Here is a 27465-nt window from a genome sequence, read left to right on the forward strand (position 1 = left end):
TAATAAACAATGAACTCAGCTGAATATGTGACAGAGGCTTAGCAATGCTATATTGATTGATTTTTATTTACAGTCATAGACCAAACTGAACATATATAAATATACAAATCAGTCAATCAATGCTATATCAGTTAAAACTCACAACTCTAGAAACTAGCTACCTTTTTACATTACACTATGATCGCAAGATCTCTTTACTGGATAGTCATAGTCACTTCAGTTTCTATTGAAACATCTGTAAAATTGGAATTTCTTCACATTTACCCTAGAAATGTTAAATCAAATCACCCATTTAACTTATCTAGAGTTTTTTTTTTTTTTTTTTAAAGAAGAATAGCTAAGGATAGATGGGAGGGAGATCAGGATTGAGACCATTGAATACAGTGAGTTTTTAACCCTTCTTCCTATTACAAGAGTGTGTTCTAAAACTGAGAATCCCTCACTACTCAATGGACCCAACTTTATTACATAGGAAGCTGCCGTATTCCGAGTCAGACCATTAGTCTATGTCCTGTTCTCACCAGGCTTCTAAAGAGGCAAGAGACTTCCCAGCAAAACACAGATTAGGGCAACATCAAGGCAGTCCGTAGTCTGAGTCCAGAGTCTACCACAACAACAAAGAGCTCAGGCACAAAGCAGGGTCAGAGCAGTCCAGGGTCAGCAGCCAAGCAGTTTGTGACCAACTCAGGTCAGGGGCAAGGCAAGAGGCAGGTCCAGAGTAGTCCGAGGTCAGGTCTGAAGTCAACAGTTGATCCGCAGACCAGTCACGTACAGATCTGGTGTACAGACATTGTTCCAGCAGCCCTTTCAGTGTAGCACTGGGTTTTTTATGCTGGAGCTGTTGAACCACATCCCAAACCTCAGCTGACTCCCATTAATCACCTGCAGCCAGACCTTTACTCCCAAGGAGACCTTTACTCCCAGGGAGTCCCAGCCTGTAGTCCGGCACTCCTCTGGATGGGCCAGGACTCCATCTGGTGTTTGAGGCAATGCTTCTCCCTTGGGCTCAAGGGCTGTTCAGCCTTAATGTCAGAGGCCGAACTTGCTCTGGGTGCCGATGGTCCATCCTAGGCCTCATCATAGGACCCTGGCTCCTCACCCTCAGATGGACCCTAAGCTGGGTTGGGTCCAAGCCCAGTATTGCCTACATTGACTGGGTGCAACATTCCAAGGTGTCTCGAACCTACAGTACCTGGAGATGCCAAGAATTGAACCAGGGACTGCCAAAATGCAAAGCAGATGCTCTATCACTGAACTATGGCCCTTCCTCCGCTGGAACAAGAGGAATTGTGAGGGTGTCACTTTGTGCAACTTTGTGACTTCTGGACCACTTTCTGGAGGTGTCCCCTGAGAATGAAAAAACTGGCATCCCTGATTTGGACAGTACAGTTATTTGTGTATACAAACTTGGATAGAGTACAACATTGCATGTGTTTTGTAGGTGGTGGCTAGATTAGCTCAATTAAAAGTCCATTCCAGCTCTACACTTCTGTGTTTCTCCACCATAATGAACCTTTTAGAAAATGGAGGGGTTTACTTCACCACAACTAGTTTGTCATCATTCTAAGTGATGGTTTTGTTCAGAATCCCATTATACAGTTGCTAAGAATTCTCTGATTTGATTGACAGAGTAAATGTCATAACTGGCACATTTGTGTGCATTTTAGCGTTATTTGGAGAACACGCAATATTCCCAATTGGTCTGGTTGGGAACCTTGTTTGGGCAGATATCAACTTTAAAAATGAAAGATGGTATTCAAATAAAAAATAAATAAAAGGAATATCCTACACACTGCAGTTTTACTTGCAAGCAAGAGCTTCAACCAGCACATTTTGAAGCAGATGGAAGCTAGGCAGTGCTATTTAATGAGCACATTTTAATAGGCACATTTAACTGAAGAAAAATAATGTTGCAAAAAAAGTCCACTACTTTAAAAAACAATTTAAAAATCACACACAAAACCATAGGACCTTGATATAATTGCAACAAAACTCAAAGTACCTTAATTTTACAATAATGATGTACAGCACTGCAATATGTTCAACAGTTCCACTCAAAATGAAACAAATAAAAACAATATTTCTTCCCCCTTTCTGTTATGTCTGTGTAAATGGCAGAATAAATAACGCTTCTGTTTAGAATGTGCTTTATCTTCTAAAAGTTGTCTCATCATGTTCCTATTTAGAAATCAAAATTTCAAAATCTGTATTCATGTGAAATCAGCTTTCTAATCTGTGCCACACAATCTCATATTGCACTAGTTTATAACCAGTTGGCTCTTTTATCACAGGTCAGGGAACTGATGAAATAAACAGCTAAAAAAAGCCACAAAAGACAGTATTTGCAAAATGAAATAAGATCTAACATTGCAATCTTAATATAAATGTTGACAAATGCTGACACAAGTTGTCAAACACTACAGTATTTCAGTGAGTGACAATACAAATAACTGCGGCTATCTAAGTATCCTGAATCACTTCACTTTTATTAAGAACGGCAATGCACAGATACGACTTCACCATAAAAAAATAGATCCTCCTGATATCCAGTAAGCACCAGCATGTGAACATGCAAGAAAAGTGCAGGATGACACTGACATATTAGGGCGACCTTAGACGACAATGATAAATATATATTGGCACAGTTATGGAAGGCAAGCGTAGGCCACTCCAGGTCTGTTGGGGGTGCCTTCCCTTCCTCTTGCCTCCTAGCAGAGATGGGTGAAATGGCAACAGCTGATTTCATTTTAGATGGTGTACTTTTATATACTTGTTATATTAGATCCTGTAATTTTATTATTGTACATGTTTCTATGTTCACCGCCCAGAGAGCTGTTTGCTAGTCGGGCGGTATATAAGCTTAATAAAATAAATAATAAATAAATTAGAGTGGGCCTTCCCATGAGTGTCTGGATGGCTAAAGGTGGAGTAATTCATGCATGCTGGCTCTGCTCAATACAGTTTAAGAAGCCTTCTCTTCCCCTCATTATCTTTATTTTGCCAGAGCTCAATTCAAGAGAATAGCATCACAGTGGGCCTTGCTGACTCCTCTTTGACAGGGATAGGGAGGAATTTTTCCACTCATCCAAACTGGCCTATTTGTGTCCGGGCTTTTGCCTTCCCTGGCAGGTACAGTAGCTAAGATGAAATAGTGGCAGGGTTATCTCTAGTGGGTAAAAATTAAAGCTCCATAAAACACAGTGCCCTGTGAACATTCCAGAACAGTCAGCCAAGGGTATGGAATTCTTTACCTATGCAGGATGGGAATCTCTAACACAGCACCCCTAAGATAACAGCCACCAGTTCTTGATTGTTATTAACAAACCAAATGCTGACCTCAAGGAAACAGATGCTGCATGTCTAGTTTGGCTCTTGTATTTTTAATATCACAATGTTTTTTAAAAGAAATAGCAAAGAATTGAGAAATAAGTTCATTTGGGAGCCAAAAAGAAATTCTACCACACCTACACGGGGCATCAAAAACAATGTGCACAATGTGGAAAAAATAAACTAGAGGAACACTCGGTTTAGCGAACCCTCTCTCTTTTACACAGGTAAATGTCCTGGGAGGATTACAAGGAATAACCATATGACTTACACAGAACAGGGATGCTGTTGGAAAGAATAATGTAAAGTTCTTAACTGCCTCTGCCAACTTCAAATGCTTAATTGAAGTCATGCAGCCAAAGGCTGATAATATGCTTTGAAAATTTGGGTTTAAATGGTATTCCACTGCAGCACTTGGCATTTAAATTTGTGTGTGATGCCTACCTGTATGAATGCAAACACAGGTGAGCAGCAGGGAGCCTGCTGTTATAAGAAAGGAGCATATAAAACGTAAGCATCACAAAATCATGAGGCAAATGAAGAAACCCATCTCTGCCTTTATTAGAACTAGAGAAAACAGATTGTGTTCATCTTGCTTGGGGCCAACAACCACATTGTGGAATTCAGCCAGTCTCTGTCACACAGCTCACTTAGGAGCTTTGCTATGTTAAGGAATGAAGCAGATGGAATATTTTCTTCCAACAAGATAATTCTGGAGAAAACTGTTAGAAGTACTGAGGGAAAGTTTTTAGCTGAATCTGCTATTTCAGGAGATTAAACTGGGGGTGGGGGGAAAGGAGCAAGAGAAAGAAAGAAGAGCCAGATAAAAACAATATTGCGGAAACAGAAATATTCCAAAGGAAAACAAACATTTGAAATGCTTGCTGCCAGCACTTTAAACTCGTCTAGCTAGTATAAATGCAGGTATTGGGTTCCTGAATCTACATAAGGGCAGGCTACCACACAGGTTCTACACATATATCAGTTTATGGTCTGTTTCTTATTCTGTGATCCACTGCTAGAACAATTCTAACTTTGAGCTACTCTGGACACTCCACTGGTTGTCACTTTGCTTCAGAGCTCAGTTCAAGGTGATGGTGCTCACTCTCACAGGCTGAACCCAGGATATTTGAAGCAGAACCTCCTTCCGCATGTTCAATTAAGATTTGAAGTGAGAAACATTTAGTGGTTCCACCTAAGGGCATTATGAGAAATGCAGGGGCATCTGCATTGGTAAATGCTCCTGCCCCATTGCTATGAGAACTGAGGTGGGCATAATCCATCTGACAGGCTACCTGCCCAATTCTGCTGTTGCCTGTGCACACACACCTTCCAGCCCTAATGACCCAGTCTACCTCTGAAGCCAAGCTTTGTTGGATGGGAGACCCCAAACCTGGCCTCGCCTTCCTTCCTCTGAGCTTTTTTCAAAAGCTAAAGAGATGCTGATGCATCAACATGCTACAAGTATCTACTTCCTCCTGGGACCATGGAATCTGAACTACAACTCCCACCATCCCTGGCGGAAAATGCCAAAAGCTAAACTCAGAAAGTTAGACAGGTCACTGAATTTTTACATATCTTAAATAAAATAAAACACTGGATTGGAGAACTGGCTTAGCTAAGTATGTGAGCTGCAGGAAACCCCTTGCTCAAACCTCACCTCAGACACAAAACCATCAATGGCCTTAGAATCAAAGGCTGCAGCTAGGGACAGAAATCTGTTTTAAACAGATTTATACATGGAATATGGCTATTCTGACCCAATCGAGCTTTGCCCACATTGGGCCATCTCTTGCATCAAATGTCTACTTATGTCCATGTCACTTGTGAACTGTCGTGATTAAAAGAAAATTAAGCATACAAAAATACATATGACTGCATAAAAATACATATGTTTTGATACTTCTAAAATTAGGTTGCAGAAATGTAATACCACAGAGGGCTGGACTCTTTTACCCACAAATTTCTGCAATATAATTTTATAAGAATTAATACAGCTATATGCATTCCTGTATGTATCTCATGTTCTGGCTACTTAAGTAAACCTGGGGATCATCCACACTGGAGTTTAATATGGATTTCTGTCTCGCTCGCTCTCTTTTGGGAGGGGGCAATGTCCATATGACATTCTCCTCATATAAGTGGAAGCCTGCACTCCTCCCACTGCTAAATTTGGATTTTCCCAATCCACAGAATATCCAATATAAAACTGACTGTTGACACACTGAAGCACATCACGTGGGCAGGGTTTTTTTACATGTGTGGTGACATTTTGCATCCATTTTGTTTCCAAAGGAAAGGATACAGCATGCCCTTTCCACCAGCTGTTGCTAAAGGCCATTCTTTTATGTTTAAAACAGCTTTTTTTGTGCAGAACTGCTCTTGCACAAAACAGCTCAACACACACACATATTCATATATAGTGCAGGAGGTGAGAAAGGAAAGGGAGAGAAAAGAAAGCAGCCTTTCATGAGAGTGACACCAAACACTCCCTGGCTTGGAGCAACATACTTTTCTGTCGCTTTAATGTTTGACTGTTCTTTTGTGCAAATCAGATATATGGGTGAGGGGCTGCAATCTGGGTCTCAGACAGTGGGTGGGAAGCTGGCCTTGGTGACCCATGGGGAGATGGGGGGAGAAAGAGGGATCTTTGGTGTTGGTAGAAGGGGGGGCAAGCAGGGGCAGCAGTACATGCGTGTATAGAGTGTGTAGGTGCACAAATAAACAAATACCTATGTTCATTAGGGATGTGCTAGAAGTCTGCCCAGTTCAGATTTGGCACTGAATTTTCCATTAATTCGCTTAATTCTCTTTCATCCTAGATTGGATTTTTATGTAGCAATTTCCCACAATTTTCAAAAACGGATTTGTTTTTTTCAAAAGCTAAAGAGATGCTGATACCAATATTATTTTATCAATATTTCATTTATTGGTATTTCCTTTCAAAACATCAGTATAACAGCAATATTTTTGTGAGACAAAATCATGGATTGGTAAAAGCAACAGCTGGCAGACAAAGAATGAACTCGAATGAATATTGGCTTGTTAGGTTGCTGGAATGCTTTCGATGCAGCACTGGCCAATAGATCCGATCTCTAGTGTGCATGCCCACAGGATCTCAGGCTTCTGTCTTGGAGGGACGCATACACACATCATTTTACTGCTCTTTTGTGCAAATCTGGAATATCAGAAAGCATTTATTTTTACAAAGAATAAATATGTACATGCGCAGCTAAACAAATATTTGCACACATGCCGTCAATACACCTCAGGTTTCCAGAACTTATGATGGGTGGGGAATATTAATTGAAAGGAGGGAACGTGATGGTTTAAACATAAACAGACTTACTGTATGTTAATATTATGTGCGTTTTAAGTATTGGGTTTGGATTTTTAGCAAGTTATAACCCATTTTGTGTTCAGGAAAAACATTTATTGGATTCACAAGTTATATAATATACTAGTAATTTGTCTCAAAAAGCCATTCTGAGTTACTGTTCAGTAAGGAAAGAGACATTGTGAGATTTCTGCACAGAGGGAAATTGTACATTTTAACTACATTTTGCACCTGTGTGGAAGAGTAGAGTTTAAATATAAATAATGACCTCAGGTTCCCTATAATGACTCCCATTTCCTCTGCTGACTCTTAACATCAGCAGTTATGTCTGACTAACAATTTGAAAGCAGTTTTGTTTTGTTTGAAGAGAACTATTAAAACAGGGATTCAAGATGGCCAAGGTGAGAACAGTATTGTATGACCAGATAAAGTAGAGCTGTATTGACCAGATGCTCCTAATACCAGTATTTTTGTTACTAAAACGTTTTCTTGAATCTCAACCCCATTTATTTTGCATGGTGCTATTAAACATGTTTCAAATTTGATAATCAAACCTGCAGAGTAAATCTTTCATACTGAACCAACAATTCTGATTTTTATTACTTATTATTAGATTTATATCCCGCCCTTTCTCCCAGTAGGAGCCCAAGGTGGCAGCACTAGGCCAATACAAAAGGACAGTGCTTAACACACCTTAAAAGTGAGTGGCATCTGCATTCACCATACAGGCGGGCCCCGCTTATACAGCAGGTTCCGTTCCGGACCCCCGCTGTAAAGCGGAAATCGCTGCAAAGCAGGACCCCATTGAGTATAATGGGGCACATCGCACAAAAATGCCATGAAAATGCCGCAAAAGCGGCTTTAAAATGGGGAATGAAAGCCGCCGCATTAGCAGAACACTGGTAAGCGAAGCGCCGGTAAGCGGGGCCCTACTATATTGACGCTTTCCTAATCTTTGTTATACTTAGAACGCTCAGATATCTACAACATCAATGCAAAGCCAGGGAGCACTTGTTACTTTTCTAACTGTTTTAGTGCCACAAAACCCTACCAATTTAGAATGTCATAACTGGTTTTGTTGTGAACTTCAAATATCCGATTTCCAATGTAAAGTCCCAAATCTTCCCAAGAATTCAAAAGCACTCATTAAATGGTTCAACACTGATGTTACACCAGAGGGAAAACAATCTAGCATCAAAATTGCAAAAATACATATATAAATGTCCCTGCTTTTTTTTAAAAAAAAGGAGAGGACACCTGTTGCATCATTCACTCCCTTAGCAGTTAAAGTTTAGGCCCCAATAATGATCCTTCCTCCTCCAAAAAAGCTAGGGCCAACCTAGATAATGGATATTTATGATAATTTGGTGGTCATGTCACAAGGCTTTAGTCAGAATATTATATCCAAAATAGCAGAATGAACAGCAAGGAGAGAATGAAGGTGAGAGCTCACAAGATCGTAAGCGGTCAGTTGAAAAGCTTGCAGTGCAAATCTCGGCTAGCCACAAACTCACTACCTGGCCTTAGGCAAGGCAAGGCAAGGCAGCAAATCTCAGTGCACCCCCCCCTATCTGCAATGTAGAGATTAACAGTACAATCCTATGCACACTTAACTGGGAAAAAGCCTCACTGAACTTACTTGTAAACATGTACAGTAGGGTCCCACTCATACGGCAGGTTAGGTTCCAGACCCCCACCGAAAAGCGAATTAGCTGTAGCGTGGGAGTCTGGAACCTAACCCGCTGATCCCGCCGGAGGAGGAGAAGATCAGCTGTAGAGTGCTACAGCTGATCTTCCCCTCCTCCAGCGCGATCAGATCAAGTGCGGGAGTCTGATCGCGCCAGAAGAGGAGATCAGCTGTAGCGCTCTACAGCTGATCTTCCCCTCCTCCGGCACGATCAGATCGAGTGCAGGAGTCTGATCGCGCCAGAAGAGGAGATCAGCTGTACCTCTCTACAGCTGATCTTCCCCTCCTCCGGCAAGATCAGCTGGAGAGCGGGGAGCTCCAGCCCCCCTCCAGCTGATCGCCCCGCAGGCGCCGTATTAGCGGAATGCCAAAAAGCAGGGCGCCTAGAAGCGGGGCCCTACTGTATAGGATTGCACTGTAATATAATAGCCTACCTTACAATGCTGTTTTGAAAGGCAGTAAGACCAGCAACATCATTAAAAAGACCTCTGGGGAACAGATGGCAAAAGCACACACGTAATAAAAACTTTAACCTTTCTGGAGGCTCTGGAGGAAGCACTCAGTGAGCCTTCCAAAGGAGGAAGTTCCATAGCTAAGGCTCCACCACTGAAAAGGCCCTATCATGCATACTCACAAAACTCACTTCAAGCAGTGGTGGGACCAAAGGCAAAACCTTCCAAGAAGATTTAAGCATTGAATGCTATCAGTAAGAAGCAATGGTAAGAGGGTGAATTAATAGCACGTAATTGAAAAGGATCAACATAGCTGAAGAGGCTTTATGAGAGCTGGATAAGATATCTGCAAGTTATAACTTAAACAGGCTAAAAAATGGTAAAGTTCACATTATGTAAATACTCATCAGTTTTGTTCTGCTGTCATTTTTTTTTTCTGAGGGTAGAAAGATTAAGAACAACCTGAAAGGATTAGATCAATGAAAATAACATTTCTAACATTACGTTTCAGTAATCTAGTTATGAAGCTTTTAGTGATATTGTAATTATGCTGAAGTCTTGAACAGATGTTTCTACTGAGTGTATTCCACAGAGGATATCAGATCAGCAAAGGCAAGAAATGCAAACTTTTTCTGCACCCAACATTATTTCAGCTTATTAAAAAATTAAGGCTGAAAAGGAACCCAGCAGAGCAGAACAAACCTAAAGCTGGTAATCAGAAGCAGCATGCAGGATATAAACACTCTGTCCCCAACGAGTCAGAGGAAATCCTTGGTAAGAGCAGCCTCAACTTAAGTCTTAACTATGGGCAATAGGGGAAGAACAAGGGAAATTTACATTAGAGATGGAGGGGGTTCATGCAGGCCTCTAGCCTGCTCCCAATCCCTTAACTTCTGCTCTTATGCAAAGGCAACCAGCATGGGGGAGCAGGCTTCAAAGCATGGAAGACTTGTTCGATATTATCATTAATTATAATGGGTTGTATTCAATGTAGCACTAAGGAGTTTGTTCCATCAGGCAAACAGAAATGCTTGTGCTGATGGAACAATCTCCCCTCTCCTCCCCTGCACTGTTATAGGGATTCTCCTGATGCTCTGGAGCATATTTGGGGTGAGTGGGGAGAAGTCTCATTGTACTAGCAGGAATCTTTGTACTAGCTCCCACTAGTGCAGTGATTTAGTTAAGTGCAGCCAAATAACTTTATTTACTACCCACCCTTCACCCTAAGGTCCCCGGACAAGTCACATCAATTTAAAATAAAACATTAAAAGCAGTTTGAAACAAGGCACAATTACAAGAATAGGGTGGATCCTAAAAATATACATCTCAAGTGTCAAAGGCCAGGGTAAAGAGGTGCATCTTCACTGCACTCCAAAACTGAGGTTGCACATTTGTATTATGTCCCTAACTGGTTTGGGACACAAATGCACCTGCCAAAGCGAGTCTTGGCAATGCCACCCATCCATTTTGGATAGGTAAGAGCGCATCTATTCACCTAAACTTTTCTTCTCCCTATCAACACTGACCATTTGTTCAACAGGAGAGCCTCATGTTCAGCAGCACATGAAATTCTGCAGCTAGCCATCACATTGCTCTCTGCAACATATTTCCTAATTCTCTGAAGAATATCAAAGCCATTTCTTAACTCATATTCAATATTGCAATCTTATACACGTCTATTGGGACGTACGTCCCACTGAGTTCAATAGGTTTTTCTCCCAGGTAAGTGGGTATAGAATTGCAGCCTAAATTACAAAAAAAATAAAAAATAGTCAGCTCCTCCCATGACGTGTGTGTGTTCATTCAAATGTGGAAGGTAAGAGTACAATATACAGTACTCTTGCAACATTACAAAAGACAATGAAGCCTGGACTTTATCAGGTTTCCCAACAGGAGTTCTCCACATGTGGATTAATGCTACTGTTAATGTCTCCTTGTGCCTTTATGACCTTTTAGAAACCCCACTGTACTTGCCATAGCATTGCCAGAATAAAAGCTATGGACTACTTAAGCTGGACAACCTCTTTAACTGAAGAAGGCTACTGCAGGCAAAATGTATAATTATTCCTCAAAGAACAGTCCACATATATTTGTGAAAGAAATCAGGTGTGGCATGACTGTGCTGTAATATCAGCTTCCTAAGCAGGCTAGAAGCTCTCAAACTGCGGTCTGTGAAATGCGCTTAGATGATCTATGGAAAGATGATAGAGCAGCCAATATCTGTACTTGGCTCTGCACTCAATTCCCCCTCCCCCCCCAATTATGAGGATGGCAGAAACTGAAGCTATTTTGACCAGGTCCTGATTACTGAACAGATTAACAAGGCCCTGGCCTCGGGCTCATGATTTTCAAAAGGCACTAATGCAGTTGTTTTATCCCTCTAAAAAACATACCACTTACAGGGCCTCTTCTCAGCAGCCTGGGTTAGGGCCCAGAATTTTCATGATATGGTGAAGGCTTTGACAGTGAGGTTGTTTTATTTTTCTTCATATTTAATCCAGAAGCAAAACATGTGTGTTTTCTAAATTGGTATCACCCTGCTATGCTTCATACACAGTTTTAATTGATCAATTTTATCAGCCATCCATGCGTAGTTTTCATTTGATGCATTTTGTCAGCTATTGTGTTCATGGCTCTCATCGGAATCAATTTAGCTAAACTACATGTCCTCCTTTTATTGGTCACAGCTTTGTCTGCTGTATGCTTGTAAGAATTTCATTTGGTAGAGTTAACTGTGGAAAGGAAAAGATGAATACTTCCATAAAGTACATTATATAAATATAAATCTGCAGCTATTAGTGGAAAAACTAAACTAAAACAACCCTACCCCCACTGATTGTATCCTTGCTTGTAAGTTGACAAATATTATACCCAACCTCACTTAACTCTGCTTATAAACTCTGGCACATCCATTCCATTAGAAAAGTAAGACTGCAGTTATTAAGATATGACTTATGTATTTGCAGAACAAAAATGGTTGATTAAGTGATCTGCTAAATCCCTGAACAATTTTCAAGTGGTCCATGGAAAAAGTTCAAGAACTACCATTGCCAAATGTCTTGAAGTCTATACACTCATGCTTTTACATCAAGGGAGCAATCCAAACTCAAGATCCGCTGGGATGAGAGAGTTAGGATCTGGCAGATCTCTGGCTTAGCCAGGGCCACACCAGCATAAGTTCCTCATCCCAGCTCAGCCAGGTCTTAGCCGGGGCAGACGAAGGGAGACTTATGCTGAATCCTAAGTCTGTTCAGCTCATTCATGTGATCTGGCAACCTGGTAGAACTTATACCAGCAAAAAGGATGGTGTAAGTCAAACTATTTTAGAGGGCTGTTTTTCCTCTGCCAGGGTTAGGCCGGCTCAACCAGCAATAGGGTTGCTCCTGAATGGTATTTAGATCTGGCATACTTTATGCTGGCTTCCTATAGTTAGCATCACTCCTAAGTCATCAACCTCATAGTATACACACTACCTTTTTATGTAAAATGATGAACCTCAGACAAAAATGTGACTTTTGAAGGCAAACATCACAAAAATAACACAGTAGGTAATGTTTTATATCCAGCATTAATATTCTGACTCTCAATCAAAGAGCATAGACATTTGCTTTCCATATCATGGGAAATCAGCACTTATGTCTGGAAAGTTCTGAGTACACAATGTAATACTATACTTCTGTGTAAACTTCTAGGTTCCTCTATGTTCAGAGGGACTTGCTTTCAGGTACATGTGTATGAGATTGCAGGCTTAGTCTTCAAATAATTGATGCTCCTTAAGTGTCCTTACAACTATAAGTCAAACTGAAATCCTTATTTTTGTAGCGCAAAAGCCAATGGCTTACATAATCAGAGATTTTGAATCATGCTCCTGGGTAGTATAAAAGCTGTATTTAGTTGTGAACATGTGTGATTTTCATTTTATAGCAACCAATTAGTATGCATGATTGTTCAGGAAATATATGCATTAGAAACTTGGAAATTTGATTTAAATTAACTATTTAAGATCAGTCCACCCTGCACATGACAGCTACTCAGTAGTGGCTGGTGCCCATTGGGACTGGTAGGGCACAAGCCAAGGAACTTGACAGTTGGCAAAGCCAGAGCCAATGAGAGGTGGAGCCAACTACTTCTAGTTCCAATCCCCATCCTCTGCTGAGTTCCACAGGGGCAAAACTGAGGAGGAGGAATCTGACAGCCAGCCCCACTAGTTGTTAATAAGAAGACAGGCAAGTGGGGGCTGGCTGAGGGCAATCTGACATTGGTAAGACAGTGCCTTGCCCTACTACTGCTACTGACTGAGTTAGAATCTTAATATTATTTACAGGCAATATTTCTCCAATGCTGTCCAGAAGGGAAACAGTGCTTCTACCCTGGATAACAATAACTTTCAGCACAAGAAGATGCAGCAGTCTGGCATACAATATTTCAACAAGTGCCTGCTTTATCTAGGTGTATAGAATTACTATTCCACATTTACTGAAGAACGGAAACACACACACAAAAACCTTTTTACTGAAAGCCAGACTTTCCACAAATTCCCTATAGAATGCAAAATAGTAGCAACAACAAAAATGAAGACAGCCATTACATAGACAGAAGCCTCACTTAATATTTTCACAGTGACCAAAAAAGAAAAGAAAAACCCACACAAACTTAACTTTTAAAAAGCTTTTCAGATGTTCAGACCAATGATGCACAATCTCTTGAGGATACAAACACACACATCATACAGAAATGAATGGGTATCGCTATGCAATCATCACAGCTTTTCTGAACGTGTCACAGACATTCCAGTCCACGTGAAAGTAATGACTTGTGAACATTTAATTAATGAATCAACCAACCACAAAATACAGATGAATTAAAATGCATCAAAGAGCATTTTAATAAATACAGTGGAAAAAGTACAAGAAAATATGTATCTGTTTCTTGCTGCTATAAATAACATTATATAGAGCCCATGGGATCAAGAAAAATAACTTTTGTGGGGGTGAAGATAGATCTTTAGAACAAATAATGTAAGAGACTCATGGGAGAGATCTCCTTCCTTCCAGTACAAGATGATTACATCACTGGTATGGACTACGCCACAATCAATCCATAGTGTGCTTAAGCCCACTAATTTCACTTGGCTTGGGCGTGCATAAGGCTGCAATGCTATGCACATTTTGCTGGGAGTAAACCTCACTGAAGGCAGTTGTGATTTTCTTCTAAGAACCATGCATACTATTGTGCCACAACTCTCTGTTGGATGGTGACCAATTAGTTTAAGTCTTGTTGCGTTTTCATCCATGGTGAAAAAAAGGGTGGTGAAGCTGGCAACTCAGGTAACTATGAATCATAACATGAAAGGTCTGAGACAGATCATGCATTGCAAGAAGCTTCTGTCTCAAGTTTAACCTTCTTGATTATTATGAAAAGGCCTGAGTACCAAAAGAACAGGGACTTTTCTGATATGTGGGAATCTCTCTCCAACTTTTGAAATGCAATACTCCATCAGAGTTGGAAAGGTGACAAGTTCAACCCACCAGCTAGGGGTAGGAGAAGAAAAAGTCTGGAGCCTTGTTTTGTAGTTTTAATTTAGACAGAGAAAGTGAAGCTATTTCACTTGAATTGTGCTGTGACCATACCAGTGGGAGGGAGGAATGAAACTCTTGTTCTTCAGAAAATTGAGACAGGGCCAGCAGCTGAGCTAGCTGTTGCAGAAGCCTGTTTCCTTCCACTGTCCTCTGCTTGTATATTTGTAAATAAAACATCTAACAAAACACACCTTAAGTCCCTAGCACTGTCTCATACATAGCAAACTAAACCCTTCAGCATTACCAACGGACTTCTCACCTCTCAAGGATGTGGGGAACACTATGTTTACATAGGATCCTTTTGCTGAAGGGGAAATCTTAAATCTATCAAAAAAATTGGGTTTGTCATATTGTTAGCCTTGACCAACAACCTCCATCAGTATGAATTGGTTTATTTAAGCCCTGCACCAGAGACTGGAAAGAAGCAGAGGGAGAGAGGGACTCCTGCACCAAAACCAGGATGCCCCCTAAAACCACCACTACAGTGCCTCTTCCTTTGAGCTCTTTCACATTGGGAGAGGGGGAGCATGCTTCCAACTCCTCTCTCATGTTCATCTTCCAGGGGCAACACAGTGGGTAAACCTGTGCCCACAAGGCTGCCTACAGAGAAAGCATGGGCACCTGCTTCTGCCTACTCATTTGCTCTTTCTCTCTGGGCAACACAACATAGAGGGTTGGTCATGGAAGGAACACCTGAGTTCTCTCTCTGTTAAAAGTGGTTAACCTTTTTTCAGCCCATCCTTGGCCAACCCTCTGGGGGCTGCATGTCAGAAGTGGGCATGGCAACTCTACCCTCTTGCACATACACAGGCACACAAACCCCCTCTTTCAGCTGAGGAGAGATATTATTGCTCTGATGACAGGGAAGGAAACAAACTGCATCTCTGCTAGGATGCCGGGCTACACAGAGATGTTCAAAAGTCTCTATCCATCTCAGTACTGCATCAACTATAACCCTCCCCATTTTGTCACTGCTGCCAAGATCAGTGGGGTTTGGGGGACCAGAAATATTTGCTAGGGGGCCTAATTCACCACCGGCCAATCATGGAATTAGCCACCCATTCTAGGCAGTAAAGAGATGGGGGATTCAGCTGAACAGTCTTTCCCAACCTTTAGGTCTCTACATGTTACTGGACTACATTTCCCATGATTCCTGACCATTGGCCATGCTGGCTGGGGTTGATGGGAATTGTAGTCCAACATCATCTGGGGACCCAAAGGTTGGGAAAGGCTGCAGCTGAGTGAGCCACATCCTCCCCGCTGTACCAGAGGGGGCAAGTGAGAAGAGGCAGCACTTGCTCCTTGCAATAGTCACACAAGCACTTTCTCTCTAGACAAAGAGGACCGGCCAAGTGATGCTTGCTGCTTGCTGGCGGATCACTTTGCCTCCAATAGAACTGGCTGGGTGGGGAAAACATCAAAAGAATTTAAACCCAGACCATATAATGGTGGCAGAAAGGATGTAGTACCACAGCGAGTGAGTCCTCCAATAAAACCTGAAGGGCGCAGGACACACCAGAGTGGATCTGTGTACCCTAAAATGGAGGAGAAATTATGCTATAAATGTGGTAGACCGGGGCACCTACGTTTTCAATGTGAGGTTGCCAACCCCATTAGTAATCCTGCTCAGGGAAGGGCAGTGAAAACAGAACCAAAAGAGCTGGAAACGAGAAAGGTTCAATTCTGCCAGATAAACTGGACAGAAGTAAAAGACTTTGATACGAGTCTAAGAGAGGAAGTATGTGTTCAAGGGGCAAATTATTGGGCATTGCTTGATACTGGTGCCGCTCAGACATTACTGAGGCCAGATTTAATAAAATCTGAGGAAATATTACCTCAGGAAACGGTGACTATCCAAGGAGTGAGGGGTGGACCAGAAAGCTTACCCATGGCCCTAGTAAACATACAGTGGAGAGGCAGAGAGGAAAAATATAAAGTAGGTATTAATGCCCAACAACAAGAACCAGTGATACTGGGAAGAGATGTAATGGGAGCACAAGGAAAAATATATGTGGTAACCAGACGACAACTTGGCAGAGAAACAGAAGCCATGTTAAAAGGGGCTGAAGAAAACAGGGTAGAACCTGCTATCGAGCCTAAGGTCGTCATAGCAACCCCTGGAAAGCCTGCTGAAAGAGACAACTGGTATCAAATGGTCTCTAGTGAAGAGCCAGAGCAGTTCAGGGAAGAACTGAATAGGGATATAAGTTTGAAGCAAATGAAGGACCAAGCCCTTACACAAAAGATTCCGTTTACGGACAAACTGAGGAATCAAATTGTGTGTGAGAATGGGATTTTATATAGACTGTGGATGCCTGCTGAGAGAGAGAATGAATGCGAACCAGTGAAGCAACTGATAGTACCTAGCAAATACAGAACCAGATTGCTAGAGGTAGCCCACGATGTCCCATGTGCAGGACATCTGGGAATAAAGAAGACCAAGAGGAGATTGGCTGCACACTATTTTTGGCCAAATATCTCTAAAGATGTAAAACAATATTGTTTATCTTGTAGTATATGCCAAAAGGTGGGGAAAAGTGGAGTAAAGACTAAGGCACCCTTAAAGCCCCTTCCTATAATTGGACAACCCTTTTATAGAGTGGGAGTAGATTTGGTGGGCCCTTTTTCCAAACCCACAAGGCATGGCAAGAAATATCTATTGGTGATGGTGGATTTTGCCACCAGGTACCCAGACGCTGAAGCATTAAGATCCGTAGAAGCCCCTGTAGTGGCAGAGGCTTTGTTAAAAATCTTTATGAGGCTGGGTTTCCCTCATGAAGTGCTGACGGATCAAGGCAGTGTATTCATGGGAGAAGTGATGCAATGTATGTGGAAGTGTTGTGGTCTAAAACATTTAAAGACAACCACTTACCATCCAGCCACTAATGGATTGACTGAGAGATTCAATGGGGTTCTGAAGGGCATGATAAGAAGTTATGTTCAAGATCACCCACAAGACTGGGATGAACGTTTGGGGTGTTTCTTATTCGCATACAGAGAAGTCCCTCAGGAGTCAACAGGCTTCTCACCCTTTGAACTGATGTTTACTAGAAAAGTGAGGGGACCTTTGGAACTGTTAAAAAATTCATGGGAAGGAACCCTGGGAGAGTACAAAACATCTGTAGTTGATTTTGTATTAGACTTCCGCAGCAAATTAACATCAATGATGGATTAGAGGCAAAAGAATTTGAGTCAAGCTCAGGAGAAGCAAAGTTACTGGTATGACAGAACAGCCAGGGAACGCGTGTATGATGTGGGAGATATGGTTATGGCGTTCATACCCAGGAAACATGACAAATTACAGGCTAACTGGGAAGGACCATATACCATCAGAGAAAGGCTTGACACAGTGACGTATGTAATCACCACAGACCAGTTAAACAAAAGCAAAATGGTTCATGTAAATATGTTAAAGCCTTACCATACCAGGGATGCACAGGTGTTGCAAGTTACCTTATTCCCTGAGGGAATTGGGCCTGAACTTCCAGATTTGGTACAGGAAAGCAAAGACAAAGGAGGGGTAGATCAAGTGGAATGGTTGGAGGAGGTGAAAGAAGAAGTAAAGGAAGAGATTCTGAGAGTTTTGAAAAACTATGGAGATCTCTTTAGCAATAAACCTGGCCGAACCAGTATAGCCAGACATTCCATTGATACTGGAAATCATGCCCCAATCAGATCTGTTCCGTAACATGTGAATGGGAAAGTTTTGAGTGAAATTAAAAAGGAGGTCGAAGATATGCTGGAACTAGGAGTGATCAGGGAATCCATCAGTCCCTGGGCCTCAAGTATTGTGCTGGTTCCGAAAAAAGATGGAACCACAAGATTTTGTATTTATCGTTTAATCAATAAAATTACTGTCCCAGATGCATATCCTATGCCTAGGGTGGATGCAATGTTAGAGTTATTGGGAGCAGCAACCATTATCTCTACGATAGACCTCTGTAAAGGATTTTGGCAGATGAAATTAGACGAGCAATCCAGAGCCAAAACTGCCTTCAGTACACCAGATGGGTTATATGAGTTTGTGACTTTACCGATGGGACTAAGGAACTCACCAAGTTCGTTTCAGAGGCTAATTAATACTGTGTTGCGAGGCATGTTAGATTTTGCAGTGGCCTATATAGATGACGTGGCCATTTTCAGCAAGTCGGTGCCTGAGCATGTCCAACACCTGACGGCAGTATTAGAGGCATTAAGAAAAGCAGGGCTAACAATAAAAGCTAAGAAATGCCAGTTTGGATTGAATGAAGTAATCTATTTAGGACATAAGGTGGGGAGTGGGAAAATAACCCCCTTATGGAGCGAAGTTGAGGCAATACAATCATGGCCTATCCCCTTAACAAAGAAACAAGTTAGGGCATTTTTAGGTGTGGCTGGATTTTACCGAAAGTTTGTGAAAGATTTTGGGGAAATAGCAACCCCCTTGCACAAGCTGACAAAGAAAAAATGTGCTGAACGTGTGGTATGGACGGATGAATGTCAAAAGGCTTTTGATCTTCTGAAGCAAGCCTTGTGCCAAGGACCTATATTAATAGCACCAGACTATGAGCAACCATTCATCGTGGCTACGGATGTATCGGACCTCGCGCTGGGAGTCATCTTGCTGCAGGAGAGAGGAGGCACCAGACATCCGGTGGCGTATCTTAGTCGCAAGCTAACATCGAGGGAGAAGAATTATTCGTCGGTCCAAAAGGAGTGCCTAGCGGTCGTGTGGGGACTGAGCAAGTTGTGCCCATACGTGTGGGGACGAAGATTTACGGTGATGACGGATCATCGGGCTTTGTTATGGTTACAGACTATGAAAAATCATAACACTATGCTGCAGAGGTGGTCCTGGGCTCTACAAGACTATCAAAAGGACTTCAAGTTCATCAAAGGCAAGGACAATGTATTGGCCGATGGACTTTCAAGGCAGGTGGCCGGGACTGCAGTGACATGACGCAGACGTAGGAACAAAAAAGACATTTTCCCCATAAAGACTTGGTTTTATTGTTAACGCAGCGTATGAATCCTAGAGCAGGAATAATACTCTGCTGTTATTTTTAGGGGGGGGGGGGAATGTGATGTTCCTGTATTAATGTAAATATGGAAGTGCTGTTTGTATAGAAGATACATGGTAAGTGGAATGAAAGAGGAGGGGGGAGTAGATGAGCAGTAGAATGCTGGATGATTGGCTGAGCGTTTGAATGGCTGAGAGTATAAATGGAAGAATGACAGTTGAATCTGGGAGGAGTTTGAGAGGTGTTTTGGAGGTGTGTGGGTGTTAGGTGGTGGATGTCAGGAGAGTGTGGAGAAAGAGGGAGTGGGAGTTCTAGTTAATGATAAGTCAAGTATTACAGGAATAGATGAAACCATATGCTTAAGTACCATTAGAAAAGTAATCTTGTTATTTCTGTTATTTAATAAATACTATTTTGGTTTACCGAAGGCCTGATCCTTGGCTGGGGTTTCACAGACCAGAAGGGAGGGTAAGGTAATTACCAAGGCTGAAGGGCAACAGTAACAAATGGTGGCAGCGGTGAAGAGGAGAATAATAACATTACAAGTATCCAGAGCAACCCCGAGTTATATGAGTTATCTACATTGATACAAGGGGGTTGGGAACAGCATAAGCACGGAGTCGCAAAAGAAACCAGACAGAGAGAGGCTCAGGCAAAGTCTCTGGGAACACTGGTTATAGGATGTGACTGGTGGTGCTGCCTAGCAGAGGGATCTAGAGAGATCTGTGCTAGAGCGGAGATAGAAACCATAAAAAAGGACAGTCCGGACTGGTGGAGTCCCTGGTGGTGCCTAGTGAAAGGTAGTAGCCACAAGCAGGTAGGAACCTGACAGGGAGAGCCAGGGAAGGGCGTCACAAGGGTAAGCAAGAAAGAGGAGGTGGGAGCAGCCAGTACTTTATCTAAACTACACACACACCTGAGGTCATATGAGGAGCCACAGCAATGGAGGAGAAGGGGTTCCCTCTCAGTATCTTTCCAGCCTCTCCTACAGAGCAGGGAGAGGGAGAAAAAACTGAAGATGAAACTGCTTTTTCTTTCAAAATAAAAGTTGCAATGTTAAACATTGATTATGTTAAACAATGTTAAACAGTGATTAACCTTAACGTGGTTTGGCCCTCAAATAGGAAAGGTGCGCCTGCGCAGCAGTGAGGAAAGCAACATCGCGACTGAGGTGGTAGTGACCTTTGTTTGGTGTATAGCAGCGATTCCCAAAGTGGGCGGTAGCACCCCCCTGGGGGGCGTTACAGCCTTTCAGGGGGGCATTGGAGTGACTACAAACTTTAGGGGGGCGTTTGGGTTCATTAGGGGGCATTGACATTTGGCAGTCTGATGCGACAGTTGAAGCATTTAAGTTTAATTTTATTTAATACAGAAATCATTAATTTTTAAACTGTTTTGTCTCCGGTTAGAATATATTTAATAGTCTCAGTTCATGGAAATAACACTATAAATAGTGTGTGCTCTTTAGTAAAGAAATTCTGAATAGCGGCCAGTGTCATATCAAGGAATGGGGATATTAGCCACACCCTGGCACTAAGTAATGTTCCGATGCTGTCTTGAGAGATGTTGGAACCAATTACAAGAGAGTGTTTGATAAGCTGGGTGTACTGGTGGAGGGCGCATTCTTCCAACAGATGAGTGCCATGTGCAAACGGGTGGCGCAAACAGTCAGTTATTCGCTGGTTTTCTTCAGGAATGGGACACACCCGCTACCCATTGTTTCTGTGATGTTTAAATGAACTTGTTTAACAAAACAATGCCGGTAAACTGAATGAGTTTGTTGTTAAGTAACACAGTGTATTCTATTGGTTCATACTGTGTGGACTTAATTAGTTTTTACTTATGTATGTATATTAATAAATCATACTAAGAATTCAATGTGTAATCTAAGTGCAATAAAAAGGCATGATAAAAACGATCAGTAATAATAATTGAAAATACCTTTTATGCATTACTCATATTTTAAGGGAAGAATAGGAAGCATTGGCATATACTTAGTCTGAGGGGGGCGTTGGGCACAAAAAGATTTTGCAAAGGGGCGTTGGGTCAAAAAAGGTTGGGTAACACTGGTGTATAGGACTGGGATCTTCTTGCTGTGGTCAAGGCGATTCCCCCAGCCAGGGCCCAAGGCATCTCTGTGGGATGGGCAGCGCACTACCGTTTGGATCAGAAACCTGTTAGGTGCCTACAAACTCGGTTAACTATACTCACGATCTGTTCGTGTATATTTATTAAGTGGGATTCAAAAACAAAACTTACGGCGGGGGGAGGGGAGAGGGCAGAGAGGAAAGATTAAATGCCCTGAATAGAAAATGTAAACCTTTAGTACTATATGAGCTATGCTGTAGATTAAAATTTAGTTGTTTGCAATATACATGTTGGAAAAAAATTAATAGTTCAAAAAAATGGAGCTCACTGGCTGCTGTGTATGTGTGTACAGAGACTGGGATATTCAGCAAGACTGCATTTCTCAGCGAAAAGCCAAACAGCTCATTCCGCCCTCCCTTTTTTCCGTTCTGGTAAGGGGGGGATATAACGGGGAGACTACATCCGAGTCCCACTCACCTATCATAGCCAGCGGTGGAGGAGGGGGTTCTTATTTGTCCTGCCCTGTCCACATTCGCAGCAATTTTAACCTTCAGGATACAACGCTCCCTGCAGGCCGTCGAGACTTTAAGCCAAACATTGCGCAGGCGAGATGAGGCGCTTCTTGTTGCAGTGCACCCTGGGAAGTGTAGTCTTTTCGCTTACTCTCTTCCCAGTCTCTAACTCGATAATGAACTGTGTGTACGTATCATGTTACCAGGGCAACACTGTTTCCTCATGTGGACGTCGTTACGACAATAATAATACATACCACATTCAAATAAGATTACCCCCCTCCTCGCCATTGCTTTCCAGTGTTTAACATTCGGAGACAAAATGCTTGAGCCCCACTGGATGCAATCAGCACCTCGGTGATTTGGAAGGAAGAAAAAGAATGTGCCCTTATCCTTTGTGTATAACTGGGATGGACGCACTGAACTTTGCATTTCTCTGTCCCTTCGTTTACAGCCCTACACTGCTAGCGGGGATATGGTCTTCTTAACCACGCGGTCTTCTTTTTCTTCCTTTTTTAACCACCCTTTTTTTTAGCGAATGTGAAACTAAAAAGAGGATGTGTTTTTGGAGTAGGTACAGCACGACCACGAGCAATTTTTACTCGTAAGTCCCGTTGAGTTCAATCACTCCCGAGAAATATGCATCAAAAGTAGATCAAGGGTGAATTGAAGTATTGAGAAAATAAAAAGTATGAATTCAAAACAGCCCCCACGATATTTAGGCTGCAACCCTATCCCTTTCCGCCTGGAAGGAAACCATATTGAACTCAATGGGACTTACATCTGAGTAGACGTGTATCTACTCAGATAATTAATCATCTGAGTTAATGTCTTTGTTAAAGCAATACAATTTTACTTTATATAGACTGACAGCGCAATCCTCTACATGTCTACTCAAAAGTGTTATTGAATTCAATGAGTCTTACTCCCATGTAAGCGTAAACAGCCTGAGGGTGCAATCAGATCCGCTCATCTGAGAGGAAGCCCCATTGAATAAAATGGAACTATTGGGTTGGATTGCAACCATTTAAAAACAGTACAGTTTGGCAAATACTGTAAGTGTTCAGTTTTATCAGGTGTGTGCAGGGTACAAATAAGTTAAAATACGGGAGCTACGGTTTGTTTATTTATTTACAAAATGGACGCGCGTGGCTTTGCTAAGGCGATATATACTTTCTTTGTACTAACATCTAAAACAAATATATTCAAACAAACCAGTAAAACAAATGCAACAAATAAAGTCAAACAAATATACAGTATACACTGTTCCGATGAATTTCTGACAAGGCGGGTTGCTTCTGCAGTGGAGGAGCGAGATTGGTTATGCCACTTGACAACGAGTCCCGTTTATTTCAATAGAGCGTGCGTGGGATTTAGGAATTGCCTTTATTATTTAGATAACTACCCATTATAAGCAATTTTATACAAAATACATTTTCGAAATAAAGAAAAACAAAGAAGAGAAAGGCATTTAAAAAAACAAGTATGGGGGGCGCAGAGAGGTCATTCAAAGCTGTTGGTAATATCTCTGCCGGTATTTATCCTCTTCTTCAGTGTTTCCCGGTTGTTATTCAGTGTTATTAACCTTCCTTCTGTACGTCCAGGAGCAGCCGCATTTTATTATTAACGTAGGACAACCTAGTTCTTCCTACTTTGCCTCTTTAGCATGCCTTAGCCCGATAGAGCTATGTCGGGTCTCTTTTACACAATCTCTGCCAGCCTCAGCTCCTTTCCGGTTTGAGTCGCTGGTCAGAGGCAGGAAAATTTCGCCGTAACTGAGGGCAAAACAAAAGGCAACTGACTTCACGTGTTGCTGCCGAGCATGCGCATGCAAATCGAGCCCGGTCAGCGGTATCGAGGCTTCTGACAAGGGCAGCATTCTTGCGCTACACATGCTCGTTGTTGATGCGTTGCCTAGCAACCGAGTCCCTGGAAGCGAGTTGGTGTTAGAAACAGGCAAATATTGTCCCCTCCCCCCTCTTCGGACCGAATCTACACAGAAGCCTGAGCGGGGGCTAAGCCGGGGGTTGAGGGAGAACTGATGCAGGGGAACGGAATTTAGGAGGAGGGTTAAAACAACAACTCGTTGTCGTGCTTTTTTCCCGTCCTCAAGTTCTTTTTCCTCCAATAGCCACCTGAAAAGATGGTGGCAGAGAAAGAGGGCTTAAGCCCCCATAAAGACAGACCCCCACAACTGCAGGAGCCACTGAGACACGCAAAAAGAACTAAGAAGCAGGTCAGCGATGGATTCACCATCAAAGCCATGATGAAAGACACCGTGGTATGTGTGACTCCAGTTATAACTGGCTTTCAGTTCATTTGGTTTCACCGAAATCACACCGGGAATGTGGGGAAGGGCTGGCTTGACCATTATATGTGGGCTTGATTTGCACGCCTTCCTGCAAAACATCCTTCAAAGGCACTTCACCCACTATGATAGGGCATGTTATGCTGCACTTTAACCAATCACCACTATCATCATCCTGTCATAATAATTTATTGCACCAAATCACACTGTTTCAAACTGTTATCATTAAAACGACACTGGCAAACATTTGTAAGAAAAAATTCAGCTGAAAGATCCATAACGATTTATATCTTTGATCAAAGCTGCTCTTCTTTCTCTTGTTTTAATTAGGGGTATTTCGATTTCTATTTTAAAGTCTCACAGTTTATTTTTAAACAGAATGGGGATTTTGGCATTGTTTAACTTCTAATTAGCGTTTCCCTCTGCATTTCCACAAACATTGTTTTTAAATGTTTCACTGAGCACACAAACTCTATTTTTCACAAAGATTGCCATTCAATTTTTTCTGAGGACTATCATAAATTTAGGCTGAAATCCTAACCAAATTACTCAGAAGTAAGTCCTACTGAACTCAAGTTAGGACTCCATCCCAAAGCATGAATAAACTGTGTTTATTTAGTTACATCACCACTGTTTCTCACCTGTATTTATATATATAAAAAGTGTTTAAACTACACTTTCACAAAGATTGTGTGCATTTTGGAAGGTTCATTGACAGAAGTGATCATTCAAACATTCTGATATTTTGAACAAAATGTAGAAAATTTACTGTGCAATCCTACGCATATTTACAAGGAAGCAATTCTGTTTCTGGTAAATGGGGTTTACATTGTAGTGAGTTTGTGTAGAGGCCTTAGGCTACAATCCTGTACACACTTACCTAGGAGTAATGCCTCTTGAACTCAGTTATATTTACTTTTAAGTAGACATAGAAAATACTGGTTAAATTACTATTTCCTGCTTATGCCCAAAGTCAAAAATGCAAAGAAAGTGATCCTAAGCCTGATTTCAATAGGACACTTTCTAGCAAGCATGCATAGACTTCCATCTTTTCTTAAACATTACTTTTACCATATTTTCTGTTCTCCTTTCTTATTTAACATTTCTTCTGTTATCCTGGGCTCTTCGGGAAGAAGGGCAGGCTAAAAAATTAATCAATAATAATAAAAATATTTTTTTCTGCAACTCTCACAATGCAATTCTATCTGAAGTAAGTCCACCTAGGGCTGGTTCATACTAGGGTTGCCAGGTTCAGGGCCTGAGACTGATGCTATATCTTTAGGAGAAGAGAAAGTCAGCCAAGTGCAGGTGTTCTTGCAACACTGTAATGGGAAAAACCACAAGGTGGAATTCTCCCTCCCCCCTGCACAACTTTTAAAGATACAGAAGACCTCTTGGTTGGGCCTCCAACAGGTCTTCTATATCTTTAAAAGTTGTGCAGGGGAAAGGGAGAATTCCACCTTGTGGTTTTTCCCATTACAGTGTTGCAAGAACACCTGCACTCGGCTGACTTTCTCTTCTCCTAAAGATACAGCATCAGGCCCTGAACCTGGCAACCTTAGTTCACACAGAGGTTAGGTGTGAGTCTGGTGCTATTTGCATCCCTGTTAAATTCACATGGTTCACATGACGTTGCTGCCAAAGAGGAGGCAGGACACAGTTTTTCCTCTTTAAATCTGCATTAAACCAATCTGGGATAATGCAAAAAGTAAAGGAAAAACCTTATCTGCTTCGCTGCATTCCTCCATGTACGTGCTTTGCTTCGATGTTTTTTGCTGGCTTTCAGATACTCTCCTTTCTGTGCCCACTAAACTTTCCATGAGTTCCATTTTGCTTCTGGCTGCTTAACCAGCCACTTCCAGCTTTGCTCTGTCCTCCTGCATTTGCTATAGCCTTCCGTTTCCCCTCCTTTCCCCTGTTAAGTTCCTTCCCTCCCCTCACTCCTTGGAACCAGCGATGTGCTCCATTTTCCAATATCATTGTGTCCCCCAGTTACAAGCAACGTGGCGGAAGGCAGTCACACCCTGCCCTCCCCTTTTCCTTCATTAGACCCAGTTTGTCCTGCAGTGATTTGCCAAGAGGGAGCGGCTGGTTGGCTGGGATTCACCTCAGCCTCTGTAGTTGGGAAGAAACGACTGAAGGGAAAAGAAACAAGGGGGAAAGTGTCACACACTCTCCCCTCACTTTCCCACACTTTCCCACACAAGAAGCAGGGAAATACATGCACACAAAGTTAAAGGGCAGAAGAATGTCTCATTCTTTCGAAGAGGGAGAAGGAAAAAGAAGGCTGCAATAGAGGAATGTGGCTCCTTAAGTCAATGTGCCACTCTGAGGCAAAAGAGAGGCGGGGAGTACCAGTCCTCCCTCTCTGTCCCTCACATACATATACACAAAGAATAGAAGGACTTTGAAGGGGAAGGGGTGCCTCCTCAGTTCCTATTACTAAGAAAGCAAAGGGGACAGACATAGTCCCGGTCGCTCTAGCCTTCTTTTTCCCCCTTCCCCCCTCCCGTTTTCTTCCCTCGCACCTTGAAACCAGCAATGCCCTCCGTTTCCAAGTTAATTAATGTTAATCCCTGCAGGATGGTCAATGTACTCCCCCAATATTGTTGTATCACCCAATTACCGGCAATGTGACAGAAGGCACGCCCGCACGCGTGCACGCACGTACACAAAATTACATTTCACACTTACTTATTTAAAAAGGGTGTTTTACTATAAAATGTTAGGAGGAAATGAAACTGACAGAAAAAACATTTTTCATGTCAATTGCACCCCCAGGCTCTCCCACTTCAGCCTGCAATTCACAAGAAACAATGAAACAAAAAACTTCTCCCCTTCTCTGGAGGGAGTAAATATGTACATTTGGGGGCAGGGCCACAAGGAAACAGTTATACTAAACCTTTCCAGAGGAATGGCAACTATGTAAATGGAAAACAGCAGATTGGAAGGTAAGAAGTGTGAACCTCAAAAATCCATGGTGATGGCAAAGCTATGTCTTTAATCCAAACTGTAGCTCCCATGTGAATGGGGCCCTAAATTCAATGGGGCTTGCCCCCAGATAAATCTGTTAAGGATTGCAGACTGGGTGCAATTCACAAACAGACTGTCCTGCCAGCTCTCTGGCACTGTCATTCCAGCACCTTACCCATAGCACCTTACCCTGTATGAGTCA

At 42.1% G+C, this 27465-nt stretch overlaps 2 protein-coding genes across 12 annotated transcripts in view; one reads left to right on the plus strand and one right to left on the minus strand.

The window, feature by feature from the left end:
- The window catches only part of PRKN (parkin RBR E3 ubiquitin protein ligase), a 1296326-nt gene extending 1274212 nt beyond the window's left edge, over positions 1–22114 (minus strand). For 8 of the 10 annotated variants that reach the window (XM_061624331.1, XM_061624327.1, XM_061624329.1 and 5 more), the window contains exons 1-2: positions 21948–22114; positions 20299–20367 (exon numbers count right to left, since the gene is read on the minus strand). In XM_061624331.1, the coding sequence (XP_061480315.1) occupies positions 20299–20367; positions 21948–21954 (76 nt within the window). In that variant the 5' untranslated portion in view covers positions 21955–22114. Of the gene's footprint in view, positions 1–6233; positions 6506–20298; positions 20368–21947 lie in introns of those variants that run through there. The other 2 variants (XR_009762311.1, XM_061624330.1) reach the window with 2 other exon arrangements.
- A 1719-nt stretch (positions 22115–23833) lies between these two features.
- Positions 23834–27465, plus strand: part of PACRG (parkin coregulated) — a 444517-nt gene continuing 440885 nt past the window's right edge. Inside the window, exon 1 of one of the 2 annotated variants that reach the window (XM_061624338.1) lies at positions 23834–24263. In XM_061624338.1, the coding sequence (XP_061480322.1) occupies positions 24126–24263 (138 nt within the window). In that variant the 5' untranslated portion in view covers positions 23834–24125. The remainder of the gene's footprint in view (positions 24264–27465) is intronic. The other variant, XM_061624339.1, reaches the window with a different exon arrangement.

Source organism: Rhineura floridana, chromosome 4, assembly GCF_030035675.1.
Source record: "Rhineura floridana isolate rRhiFlo1 chromosome 4, rRhiFlo1.hap2, whole genome shotgun sequence".
Lineage (NCBI taxonomy): Eukaryota > Metazoa > Chordata > Lepidosauria > Squamata > Rhineuridae > Rhineura > Rhineura floridana.